Here is a 14,263-nt window from a genome sequence, read left to right on the forward strand (position 1 = left end):
CAAAAATACAGTAAAAAGTGAAATATTATTACAAATGAATACTTTTATATTTAATTTTTTAAGTTGAATTTTCAAGCAGTCTTTGGTTTCACATGATTCTTCAGAAATCACTGTTGATTTGGTGCTCAAGAAACATAAGAAACAGTGGGAAAAGTTATTTAGGATATATGTAATATAAAAATACAAATCTAATTAATCTAATTTGATTTTTCTTTAAAAAGACCCTTTGTAAATAATATAAATGTTAATCCATACTCTGTGACGATTTTTGTCTTATCTTACCTGATGCCTTGATACAATGATCTTCCTCATCAGCACAAGGTAAAGTTAATGCACAGTCTTCTCCACTGCAGGTGTAGCAGTGCATTCCATTTGGGATCATCTGGGGTGATGCTATGAAATATGCATAGTTAAAGTTACAAAATATACTCCAGCGGAAGTCATGTCTGATGTAAATGCATTTTATTGTCACATGATAATATTCTTGGTCCTATGTTAAACTTACCTGGTTCATTCTGGGTGTTGCACAGGTTAGTATTGCAGCACTGATTGTTGATGACTATTTTTGTAATTCCAAAGTTTGCAGATGCAGCCACACATTGATGAGTTTCAGAGCAGTTCTTCATAATCATGTCAGCCAATGTGTTGTTTCCTACAGCAGAAATTTACATCAGCCTCATTTTTAAAATGATTATTTCAGTTCAAATATTCAATCTGCCCAAAACTTACCCATATAAGATGTGGTCCTCATAGTCCCACACTGACCAACAGGACACTCCACTTTAGTTTCAGTGCATTTAATTGATGTCTCAGGTATGCACTGATAGCAGGTTAAGGAATTTACTGAAATTGAATAAATATTTAAGCGCAACAAATTTAAATAAAAATAACCCCTAACCCTAACCCTTTTCGAAAAGTCTTGCCAAAGCATATAAATTCTGAAAAATATGATGATGCAAAGTAAATCTAGGACACTAAGGAAAACAATATTGATGTTTAAGTATGCTGCATTTTTACTTCAAATATTCAGTTCAGTAACCCTTATTCCCATGTTTTAACGCAGAAAGCTCTCCTAGTTATACAATGCACTATAGAAAACCCTACAAAATTATCAAACATACTTTACACAAACAAATGCGTAAAGAAAAATTCCAACAATTACCTTTGTAGAAAAGTGTACTGATGAGAACAAAGAGTAGAGGCTGTGCCATTTTGATTTGAGTTCAGACTGAGATGAGAAGGGAGATACAGGAGACTACATCCCTCAGCCTCTGAAGAAACATGAAACATGCTGAAACTGATACTGTCCCTCAAAAAAAAAGTGTTGCCAACGTGTCACATAGCTCATAATTTTTCCAGCTGAAGTTGCTATAGTGAAACTGGAAACTTGGTTAATTAATTATACTGTTATGATCATACACAGCAGTGGTCCGCAACAGGTGGCCCGCGGGCCAAAAGTGGCCTGCCAGCAGTAATATCTGGCCCGCACCCGTAGCCAGATTATTTTGATAGCGGCTGGTTCTGAAATAGATCTGTCATGACAGCAGCAGTTACTCACAATCAGAGTATGTGAGCGGAGCGGAGTGGAGCGTGTGATTTTGACTGGAGCAAGGAGCGGATTTTTTAAAAGTCAGAGCGGCGTGGTTTTCACTCGCTCCAAGAGCGCTCCATCACGAGTACAATTCATGCCAACGACCTGTAATATAACTGCATATTTAGCAAGAATTCACATGTTAAACATATTTTGCTAGTTAGATAGAAAAGGATCACTCAAATCAGAAAGAATGTGAAGGCTATGATGACTGCAGTGGACATGAGCAGGAAGTTATATTTCTCAAGGAATTTATTTGTTCTTTCTGAATATTTTCTACTTTTCTGACTTTTTTCTCAGAATTGTGTGATATAAACTTGCAATTCTGAGAACATATCAGTCCCCCCCCCCAAAACTGGACTTTAAATCGCAATTCCGACTTTATATCTCGCAGTTGCGAGTTTCACAATTCTGTGAAAAAGTCAGAATTGTAAGATAAAAAGTCAAGTCAAGTCAATATTATTTGTATAGCTCTTTTAATAATGCAAATTGTGTCAAAGCAGCTTTTCATCGGCTTGATATAAAGCTGGGTGGCTTTATATCAGCTTGTATTTAGACGGGGAAATAGTTTGTCGAAATAGTGTCATTCTCCTCTGGCCAGACAAAATCAGCAGTTTAAATCTAGGCTAAAGTAGAGTCAGATTGTGCAAAGGACTCATCTGGTTCCTGTGGTCTTGTCCCGATGGCCATCTTGGAGACAGGGTCTTCACTGGGGATCAGTCTCTGGGGCTCATCTAGGTGTCCTGGCTGTAGAGGTCATCTCTAGGTGCTGATCCACCATCTGATCTGGATACAGTCTGGATCTGGGTGGCTACGGTGACCTCGGAATAAGAAAGAAACAGACTAATATTAGCGTAGATGCCATTCTTCTAACAATGTAACAAGTACATCAGGTGTTTTGGGAAGTGTTCCCGGTTCCGGTTGACCTAATTAATGCAGCCTAACAACCCTTCAACGGATTTGAATTATAGAAATGGAATAATGTATAATATGTAAGCCAGGTTAAAGAGATGGGTCTTTAATCTAGATTTAAACTGACAGGCCTGATTTTTTTGGCCCGATGCCAAGCTTACTTGCCGACCCCTGATATACTGTTACAGAAGCAGACGGAACACTCAGGATGTGATAAAAGGTAAGGTTTATTGTACAGATGAGCGAAGGCAGGGGATAACAGCGGTAAGTTTCAGATGCAGAGATGCTGTACGATGAGAATGAGACTCTCACTGAACCGTGGCGTTCTTTGACAGGAGCTCGTGGATGAACGGGAACCACACACCTCGACACTTTGTCGTGAAGCTCCGGAAATGACAAACAGGGATCCAGGACACGGATGACAACACTCGGCGAAAGGACAAGAGGCAAGCAAGCAGGCAGGCAGGCAGGCAGGCAGGCAGGCAGGCAGGCAGGCAGGCAGGCAGGCAGGCAGGCAGGCAGGCAGGCAGGCAGGCAGGCAGGCAGGCAGGCAGGCAGGCAGGCAGGCAGGCAGGCAGGCAGGCAAGCAAGCGGTAGGTATCAGCATATACTTGCAGGAGTCCACTTCGTATAAACGAGACCGGACGCCAGATTGTGTTGAGGTGTGTGGTTTTGTAGTGTGTTGGTAATGAGATAATTGGATAGTGACAGGTGCAGGTGATCAGAGTTCAGGTGCAAGTGATCAGGGTGACGTTGGAGCCTGGCCGTTCTGTGACATATACAGTATGTGTGAGAAATATAGAGAACGAATGTTTTATGGCGTATTTTATGTTTTAAAGTATATGGCAGTAGAGATAAGCAGGAAAGAAGTGGGATCAAAAACAAGAGGGAATATGACCAGGATGTGAGAACAGCTGCTTGACCTGCACTGAGTAGTTTTATTGTCTGAAGCTAATGTTAGTGTGTTGTAGTAACATGGCCTGGAGCTTTTCACTATTACAGACTATAGACATCAGGTTTTATAAATTACAAGGAATAAAATGCTGGTGTATAGGTAGTGTAGTGTAAACAAAGTAACTGGTTATTGTATAATTGATTGTTACACTTATTTATTTTGCTATGAAACAAAAAGCAGGAAGTAAATCAGGGTTTAATTATCACAAACACAATACTGTCTAATTAAGGATTACAAAAATATAGTAAATTTTTTAAATGAACTGCAGCAGTGGTTTTCATCCTTCTGGATTTTCAGGTCCCCCTTTATCCAAGACAAATAATAATAAAATGATGGCCCTCCAATGATATGTACCGCTGTTACTTTTGTTGTAGTAGAAATAATAATTAATTTAAACAAACAAACAAACTCATGCCAGTTTAATGTTGTACATCTTTTTTTTAATTCACATTTTTAATTGACATTTTAATTCAAATAATAAGACTTTTAAAAACCAAAACTATTAAAAAAATTAGAAATATTTATATTCTATTCATTACAGGCCTGCACTGAAACCTTTCTTTATCAAATAATGCCACAATCATAGCAGTTTACAGTAATAGGACTTTAATTAGGGCAACAAAGATCAACGTTGGTAGGTCAACCAAATACATAAGCTTCTTCAGTCTGATATTTTTGAGACAGTTTGTTAGGACACAGTTTTTTTCTTTCTTACCTTTTTAATGTCACATTGTCTTAAGGAAATGGTCACTTTTATAGTCTCTGAAACCTTTTTAAATCAGCATTGTTTTTTTGTTTTTTTTCATGAAAATGTCTCTAAGTTTTTTATATGTCCCATTTAAAAATATTGTTGTAACCTCTATTTAAACCCAGAATGTACATGAAACATGAAATATAGGTTGTAATACTATATTACTGTATATAATACTGACAGTCCTAGTCAACCACTGTAAAGCAAGCCAAGAGCAGCTCCCTTACGAAAATTAACCATGGTTTTACCACAAATAAAACCAAATAAACATTACTATAATTAAACTATGGCAACCACAAATTAACCATGGTTTTGCTACACTAACCATAGTTTAACCATGGTATTTGTGGTAAAACTGTGGTTATACAAATGGTAATAAATACGCTGAAAAAACATGGTTACTACACTTTTACTATAAGCCAATAAAACCTGCGTTCATTTTCGTAAGGGCTGTGTTAATGGTCGATGCTATGAAACCATTTACTTGAGTATAGTTAAATGTCATAGATTTCTACATAAAGATACTCAAATGGGAAGAAAGATCATTTTGAACAGTCTGGAGAGCAAGAAAAGCATCTTTATTTGCATTCTGTCACGGAACACTTAGGGAGCGCCGTGGAAAGACGAGGTCTGGGTCCAAATGCAGGTAAGAATCTCTTTAATTCGAAACAAAAAGGCCAACAAGGCAAAACAAAACCGGTTCAGAAACAGGATACATAAAACGGCAACACAGTGCATGTATCCCCAGAGTTCACCATCAACTACCACCAATACAATTAATTACAACTAATTCACCCAGACAGAGCAGCCGGAGTGAGGTATATAAATAGTCCATGACAATGGGGAACAGCTGGGAGTGTAATTTGTGACAGGTGTGTGTGATATGTGACAGGTGTGTGGAGTTAGGGGAATGGACGGGAGATGGTGACCTCTGGTGGAGATAGGAAGAACTGCAGAGCCCGGACTTGTGACAGCATTCCACATCTACTACAGTCCCCTCCACCACCACTAGAGGTCTCTATCTCCTCAATGAATTCCGGGCTCAACGCTTCTTCAGTGTTTTGAGTTTCCATTTGCTCAAATAGATAAAACAAAGTATAGTTTCATAAATGTACAATGCTTTAAAATTAAAAAAAAAAAAATCTAAATGAATAAATAACCCTTAGATTTACGATGTTAAGAACTGTGGAAACGCGTCTCACAGTCTGTGAAAAGGGCCATTGAGATTTAAATTTTAAATTTAAATTTTAATTTAATAAAAAAAAATATTATTATTATTATTGTTATTATTTTATTTTGATGTGGATCAACTGAGGATCATTCAACCAACTTCTAAAAACGTTTACAATGGCCCCACACTTAAACCAAATGTAAAAATATAGGCCTAGATGTCATTGCATTAGAATGAAATGATAAAACTATAGAAATAGGCCTAATTTTATACCAGAACACAAATTAAAAGTGTTTTTTTTTTAAAAGCAAAACTCCAAAACTGCAAAAAAAAACAAAAAAAAAAACTGAAAGAGAGCATATATCAGAAGACAAACAGAGAGAGAAGTGCTACCAGCATCAGGAAATAAATTCTCAAGCTCTGAGCTCCGGTACACAGGTTTCCCTCACAACATGTCATGTTAGCACCAAAGCCATAGGACTGTACAGGTAATCCCAGTGCCAGTGTTCCGTTCCCACAGAGCAACTTGCTTGAACATCCTTTTGTGGTCACCTGCTTTCCATTGACTTCACCTGAAGGACAAAAAAAAAGAAGAGCTGGTGTGATTTTTAAAGCCCTAAATAAAAACTGCTAATTACTGACATTCTGCCTATGTATAGATTTAAATAAAAATAAGGGTTATTATTAATATTATTAATAATAAAAGGTTCACCTGTTGTCACAAAGCACTGAGTCTCATCACCCTCACAAGCCACCGTACGTGTGCAGTCTGCAGTGGCATTGCAGGTGAAACATCTCTTCCCATTAAAAGTCTTTAGTGGCAAATCTGTACAGATTATATGTAGACATGACTTTAAAATAAAATTCTAAATATTTATATATAAAATATCAAGACCTCAATCTGAAATTTTATAATCGAAATACCTGGTGCATGTACATTGTTGCATGAATCTGTATTACAGCACTGGGAGTTGAGGGTCACTTTGCTTTGTCCAGAATTCATGCTCCCAGTAGCACAAGAAACAGGATCTGCGGTGACTGCTGCTGAGACTTTCAGTGTATATGAACACTTAAAACTCTCTATCGTCACAATATGTTTTTATTTTATCTTAACTTTTTAAAAAGAAGATGGCAACTGAATCTTGAAAATGAAAGTTTTAATCATGAATGTGTCAAGAAAGTTATAATTATTTAAATATATTTATAATTTTAAAAAAGTATTATTATTTAGTAGGAGTTATCTTGGCAGCTGTATAGAGATAGATAGATAGATAGATAGATAGATAGATAGATAGATAGATAGATAGATAGATAGATAGATAGATAGATAGATAGATAGATAGATAGATAGATAGATAGATCTATCTATCAAAATCACAGACCAAAAAATGCTACTTACAAAATTATTTAAAAAATTGGCAATTCTACTGACATTCTAACATTAAGTCGCCTACAGGTGTTTTCACACAAACTTCCGATGAAACCAACTGAAACAGATACAGGATAGAAAAGATAGGACGCTCATTGAACAAATACAATACAGCTAATACAATAATACTGTTAGAAAATTATTTTATATTTATTTAACACAGCTATATTTTTTATATAGCTTGACTGCCAATACGATTTTATCTACCAAATGATCGGAACCAAAAAGCGAAAATTACGTTTCCTCATCGGCCTCTTTTCGGGTTCGTACCGTTTCATTCACGCACAACAGTCTGGTACCTGTTAAAAATATACTCTCTGACATTTATTTAAATACTACTACATTGCAAAAAGAAGATAAATGAGCTATTTTGCTACATAGTTACAGCATGTAAGTCGACATTGCTATTTAAACTAAAACGGTTTATTAATTCATTAGTAATTTGGCTATCGACAAGCCAATACAATCAGCTAACTTTAGTTATGAATATGTTTTGATATGTAACGTTAATGTTACGGCTTTATTAATCACTATAAAACGGTAGACCGTCAAGAAACCGCACTAAAAGTGTAGCAAGAATAGCCATAAGAGTAAGAAGTCCAGCACTCAGTAGTGGTGTGTAGCGTCGGTCATGTCGGAGTCGGGTCACAGTCAGCCCGGGATGTACGGACAGGGCAGGAGGAGAAGGCGACGGCGGGACCGAGACCCAGGACCACCGACTCAAAACCTCTCTGGACCCAGTCGAGATCGAGACTATGTTCCCCGTGAGCGCAGGGTGAGATTCTGTGTCAAAACACGAGCTGCCTACCTAAACATCGTTTTAAGATGTTTTTTGAATGATGATCTAAACATATAATGCAGAAATGTTCAATGTTTTCTTCGTGCGAGGGACCCCAATCCTTAAATTTAAAAGCTACTGTATATATTTTTATTTATAAAAAAACTAATTTATACTGTGAAAACATTTGTACTAAAAAAATGTCTAAAGTATAAAATTTAGTTACTATTATTGCTTCTATGACATTTTTTTTCTACTCACTTTTTTTCTACTGTACTGTTAGATGTTTATTTATTAAATCTGTTTTTATTTTGATAAATTTTGAATTATTTTAATCAAAGTTTGTATTATTTTTTATTTTTTTTTAAATCGTATTTTTATTATTTATTTGTTTTTACATTTATTTCAGTTTTTTCATACATTTTCCACCGACCCCCTAGCACTGCACCACTGTGGGAGTCCTTGGACCCCAGTTTGAAAACCCCTGCTTTATTGACTGAATTGTTGAGTTGTATGATATTATTGTCATGTATTCTCAGGATGGCAGCGAGGAACCCACAGGACCTCTTCTACAGAAGACTCCCATTATTCTTGCTAAGCCTCCTGGAGAGCGAGTATGTGTATAATTTATGTATATCCTACACAATTCAAGTGAATGTTTTATTCTTGCTTTGGATTGCTTTGTATATAGTATTGATACATAATGATGTCTTTATTTGGTTTTAGTCCAAACCAAGTGTTCCAGCAAGTGGAGCCCCATCTTTGGAAAAGCCGATCATGCTCATTAAAACCAGAGATGAAGTGGGGAAACCTGGAAACCCTCCTGACGTGGCTCCTTCAGTCTCAGGTGCAGGAACTGCCAAACTGGAGAGGGAAGGCCAGCGGCCGACCCAACCGGTGTATCAGATCCAGAACAGAGGCATGGGCTCAGCTGCATCCGGTGGAGCTGTGGATCGTCAGTTATTTTCTTACGTTTTGCTCCTTAATGTATCTTTTAATTACACACATAAGCTTTAAAGGAATAGTTCATCCAAAAATGAAAATTTGCTAAAGAATTTACTCACCCTCACGCCATCCAAGATGTAAATGGAGAAGATCGGAACAGATTTGTAGAAATTTAGCGTTATATCACTTGCTCACCAATGGATCCTCTGCAGTGAATGGGTGCCGTCAGAATGAGAGTTCAGACAGCTAATAAAAACATCACAGTAATCCACAAGAAATTGTCACAACTCCAGTCCATGTCTTGTGAAGCGAAAAGCTGAATGTGTTTAATAAACAAATCCATTATTAAAACATTTTAATTTGAAACCATAGTCCAAAACAGTAAACAAATATGTCAGTAGATTTGGATGTAAGAAGTCAACAGGGGATTTTCACTAAAAATTAAAACACTTTAATGACAGATTTGTTTCTTACAAACAGGCAGCTTTTCGCTTTATGTGAAGTCATTAATTAATGGATTGGAGTAAATTATTGTGATGTTTTTATCAGCTGTTTGAACTCTCATTCTGTCAGCACCCATTCACTGCAGAAGATCCATTGATGAGCAAATTAAATGATGATAAAGAAATTAACTCATCTATATCTTGGATGGCCTAAGGGTAAGTATATTTTTAGCAAATTTTCGTTTTTGTGTGAATAGTTAATTTAAATACCGCTATTATGGGTATTTTATATTATATGATTTTTTTTCTGCGATGAATCAATCATCATGCTTTACCTTGTGATTTTTCAGCTGTGATTGGCCAGAATAAGCTCCTCCCCCCTGAGAAGATGAAGCACAGCATTAAGCTGGTGGATGACCAAATGAATTGGTGTGACAGTGCTATGGAGGTGAGGGCATATTTTTTCTGTTAATAATGTTATGTTTTGTATCTATTGCTCTATATAGGTGCATAAGATTCAGGTGAATGTATGCTGAATGTGTGTTTATTATATATCAGTATTTGCGAGACCAGACGGATATGTTAGTAGTTGGAGTTATTGGGCTACAAGGCACAGGCAAGTCCACAATCATGTCTCTCCTGTCTGCAAACAGCCCTGAGGAGGACCAGAGGTTAGGCAATCACCAGCATCCTGAGTTTGTATTTGTTTCCACCAATTTATTTGCCTTTACACCTCATTGTTTTGGCATTCCACCCAATGATTCTCTGTTAAACAGGGCGTATGTGTTCAGAGCTCAGACGCAGGAGATCAAGGAGAGAGCGGGGAACCAGAGCAGTGGAATCGATTTCTACATCACTCAGGAGAGGGTCATCTTTCTGGACACACAGGTCAGACTGTAGGGTCGCACAGAACAGTGCTGTTTTCATGTAGTTTCTTGATAAACTAATAGTCATTTTCATCTCCAGCCAATTTTAAGCCCCTCTATTTTGGATCATCTCATTAACAATGACCGCAAGCTTCCGCCGGAATACAACCTCCCACACACGTATGTGGAGATGCAGGTGAGTATAAGGCAATGATGCAAAACACACTATGCCATGTACTATTTTACAAATAATGTTGTATATTAATATAACATAATATGTATTAGGAATTACTATATGCAATGTATTTATATTAAGAATTGTCACATAGACTTTTACAAATAGTATTCTATAGCTTATTTGTCATGTACTATTTTATAATATTCAAATAATTGTACTTTACAAAAAATATTCTGTAGTTTTAATTAAACTGCAATTCTCCCTTTTTCTTTTTTCCTGTCTCCAACTGTTTGATTCAGTCTCTGCAGATCACTGCCTTCCTCTTTACCGTCTGTCATGTTGTGGTTGTGATTCAGGACTGGTTCACTGATATCAACTTATATAGGTAATGATGTCATTGTAAGTTTCAATAATATATACAGTGGGCCAAATAAGTATTTGATACACTGCCGATTTTTCAGGTTTTCCCACTTACAAAGAATGGAGAGATCTGTAATTTTCATCGTAGGTACACCACAACTGTGAAAGACAGAATAAAAAAAAAAATAATCCAGAAAATCACATTGTATGATTTTTGAATAATTAATTTTATTGAATGACATAAGTATTTGATCACCTACCAACCAGCAAGAATTCTGGCTCTCACAGCCCTGTTAGTTTGTCTTTAAGAAGCCCTCCTATCCTCCACTCATTACCTGTATTAATTGCACATGTTTGAACTTGTTACCTGTATAAAAGACACCTGTTCACACACTCAATTAATCAGACTCCAACCTCTCCACTATGGGCAAGACCAAAGAGCTGTCTAAGGACACTAGGGACAAAATTGTAGACCTGCACAAGGCTGAGATGGGCTACAGGACAATAGGCAAACAGCTTGGTGAGAAGGCAACAACTGTTGGTGCAATTATAAGAAAATGGAAGAAATTCAAGATGACTGTCAATCTCCCTCGGACTGGGGCTCCATGCAAGATCTCGCCTCGTGGAGTATCAATGATCCTGAGAAAGGTGAGGGATCAGCCTAGAACTACACGGGAGGACCTGGTCAATGACCTGAAGAGAGCTGGGACCACAGTCTCAACGGCTACCATTAGTAACACACTACACCGTCATGGATTAAAATCCTGCAGCGCGCGCAAGGTCCCCCTGCTCAAGCTAGCACATGTCCAAGCCCGTCTGAAGTTTGCCAAAAACCATCTGGATGATCCAGAGGAGGCATGGGAGAAGGTCATGTCATCAGATGAGACCAAAATAAAACTTTTTGGTATAAACTTCACTGCCGTGTTTGGAGGATGAAGAAGGATGAGTACAATCCCAAGAACACCATCCCAACCGTGAAGCATGGGGGTTTGAGGGGAGGATGGATGGGGCCATTTATTGCGAGATTTTGGGCAACAACCTCCTTCCCTCAGTAAGAGCATTGAAGATGGGTTGTGGCTGGGTCTTCCAGCATGACAATGACCTCAAACACACAGCAAGGGCAACTAAGGAGTGGCTCCGTAAGAAGCATTTGAAGGTCCTGGAGTGGCCTAGCCAGTCTGCAGACCTGAACCCAATAGAAAATCTATGGAGGGAGCTGAAACTCTGTGTTGCCCAGCGACAGCCCCAAAACCTGAAAGATCTGGAGAAGACCTGTATGGAGGAGTGGGCCAAAATCCCTGCTGCAGTGTGTGCAAACCTGGTCAAGAACTACAGGAAATGTCTGACCTCTGTAATTGTAAACAGGGTTCTGTACCAAATATTAAGTTCTATGTTTCTATTGTATCAAATACTTATTTAATGCAATAAAATGGAAGTTAATTATTTAAAAATCATACAATGTGATTTTTCTGGATTTAAAAAAAAATATTCTGTCTCTCACAGTTGAGGTGTACCTACGATGAAAATTACAGATCTCTCCATTCTTTGTAAGTGGGAAAACTTGAAAAATCGGCAGTGTATCAAATACTTATTTGTCCCACTGTGTGTGTGTGTGTGTGTGTGTGTATATATATATATATATATATATATATATATATAACTCACTGTAATTACTCCAGTCTTTAGTGTCACATGATTTTTCAGAAGTCATTCTTATATGCTGATTTGGAATCAAGAATTATTAATTTTTTACACACAAATGTCTTACTGACCCCAAAGTTTTGAAAAGTAATGTGTATTTATACCATGCACTTTAACGTCATAATTTATTGTCTATATATTATTAACTATCTTAGGGGTTACAGATAGTCATGGTCATAGGAAAGTGGAGGCTCTGTGTGGCATAAAACTAACAGCTGAGTCTGTAAGCAGGTTTCTGCAGACTGCTGAGATGCTGAAACCCTCGACTCCATCAGCCAGTCATGACAGCACCGGCTCCTCAGGGGCAGATGATGGCTCTGAGTATTATCCCCACATAGGTTAGAAAACTATTAATGATCATAATTATTCTTGAATTATTTACTGAGCTGTAATCGGTTGTACTTCCACATTCATGATGTATGAAACTGCTGGCAAACGCTCACAGATTTAGTTTTGTATGAGGCTTTAATGCATATCTTTTCTTTCTATTTTCATAGTTTTCTTGCAGAACAAAGCAAGGAGGGAGGAGTTCTGTCCACGAAATCTGAAGATGATGCATATGGCCGTTGACAAGCTTATGGCCCATTCCCACCTAAAATATAAAGGTCAGTCCACTTGACATGAAAGTAAACATGTTCATAAACACCACATGATTTGGTGTTTAATTCATTGATGTTTTTTCTTATTGTAGGCACCTTATCCATGCTGGATTGTAACATATTCCCAGGACTGAATCGAGATTACTTGGAGACAGAAGTCAATCTTTTCCTCTTACCTATGATGGAGAATGATGGGGAGGATGCTTTGACAAGAGCAGGTCAGAAAATAGCTGTTATTTTAGAACTGTAGTATTATTTCAAGGTCATAACCAAATGTTAGAAAAGTTCATTCATTACTGCTGTTGATTGTTTTTAATGTTTATATAAATTGTATGTTTAATTTTTGTTTTATTATTTTATAGCTCATATTATCAGAGAGCTCATGCAAATAACTCTTTAAAATGACAAAAAAATATTTTGGACTTCCTCGATTCTCTATTGTTCTTGATGGATATGCTAACTTAATTTGCATTGGGTCTGTATCTTTTGTGCTCCAGGTTCAGGTTCCCCTCTTTTCTCTCTGCTGCCTGGTTACAGAGGTCATCCCAGCTTTTCTTCACTGGTTTCTAAATTCCGCAGTCAGATCTTGGCTATGTCCCGCAGTCAGCTCTCACACACAATCCTCACTGAGAAAAACTGGTAAGGCACACCCTGACACACAATGCTTCTGTTCTTCCTTTTGGAACTGAATTCTTTATTAATTCTTTACATCATATTGAAAGAAATATTTCAATTATTACAAAGTATTACACAACATTATTTCTATTTATATATGTACATTTTAAGATAATGGATGACTGCATTTGTTTTTACAGGTTTCATTATGCGGCTAGAATTTGGGATGGTGTTAAGAAATCATCTGCGCTCTCTGAATATAGCCGACTACTGTCATAGTCATGATGGTCTCACAGTACATGCGAGTTCATTGTTAAAGAGGACTGGGCTCCTGCTCAGATGATTTCAGACAGAAGGCAGTTCCCAAAGAGAAGACTGGGTCACAGAAATGCAGTAGCGCTGAGTGAGGTTTAACCATCCTCTTCTGTGAGGTGTGGATCACAGCAGCGGAGTGCTTTGCGGTTTGGGAGTTGTGCATGTGTTGGTTGTTCTATGAAAATTAGCAGGTGTCTGCCTGGGTCCGTCCAGTCACGTGTTAAACTTATTGTTATTACTGCAAACTGTCATTGATGTAAACATTTTCTTTATACAGTAAAATGCGTTTTGATTTTCATATTTTATTCATCTTATTGGTAATAAAATGGTATGACAGCTCACATTGCTTTTCAGATGTGTTTGAACAAAAACCAGCATGTTTTTTTTATATATAAGTGTTTAATGAAATTAAAAATAATAAAAACATGTCCCATCTTTATTTGCTAGGTGGTTTAATTTAATCTCATCAGACATTGATTAATATTCCATTATTTAATTTTGGTCCATACTATTTTTGGAAAATTGATAAATCATAATCAATTATTGTTTATTATCAGATATTATTACTGAGATAACATAGTTACAAGATATCATTCACTGTACACTGAAATGTGTGCTATAGGAAAAAATTACTGGAAATGATTTGTTAATATA

At 37.1% G+C, this 14,263-nt stretch overlaps 1 protein-coding gene across 3 annotated transcripts; it reads left to right on the plus strand.

Annotated features, from left to right (window-relative positions):
* The first annotated feature begins 7,058 nt into the window (after positions 1 to 7,058).
* Positions 7,059 to 14,047, plus strand: LOC306877531 (nonsense-mediated mRNA decay factor SMG9). 3 transcript variants are annotated; one of them, XM_079429340.1, is made up of 13 exons: positions 7,059 to 7,584; positions 8,127 to 8,201; positions 8,314 to 8,542; positions 9,326 to 9,423; positions 9,534 to 9,670; positions 9,752 to 9,863; positions 9,942 to 10,037; positions 10,319 to 10,404; positions 12,312 to 12,418; positions 12,578 to 12,685; positions 12,772 to 12,897; positions 13,177 to 13,318; positions 13,495 to 14,047. In XM_079429340.1, exons 1-13 carry the CDS (start codon positions 7,441 to 7,443, stop codon positions 13,571 to 13,573), a joined length of 1,539 nt encoding a protein of 512 aa, XP_079285466.1. In that variant the 5' UTR covers positions 7,059 to 7,440; the 3' UTR covers positions 13,574 to 14,047. The 3 variants fall into 3 exon arrangements, with proteins under 3 accessions (XP_079285466.1, XP_079285467.1, XP_079285465.1); XM_079429341.1 differs by having other exon boundaries at positions 9,534 to 9,646; XM_079429339.1 differs by having other exon boundaries at positions 9,534 to 9,863.
* Positions 14,048 to 14,263: the final 216 nt, after the last annotated feature.

Source organism: Barbus barbus (genome assembly GCF_936440315.1).
Source record: "Barbus barbus genome assembly, chromosome: 12".
Lineage (NCBI taxonomy): Eukaryota > Metazoa > Chordata > Actinopteri > Cypriniformes > Cyprinidae > Barbus > Barbus barbus.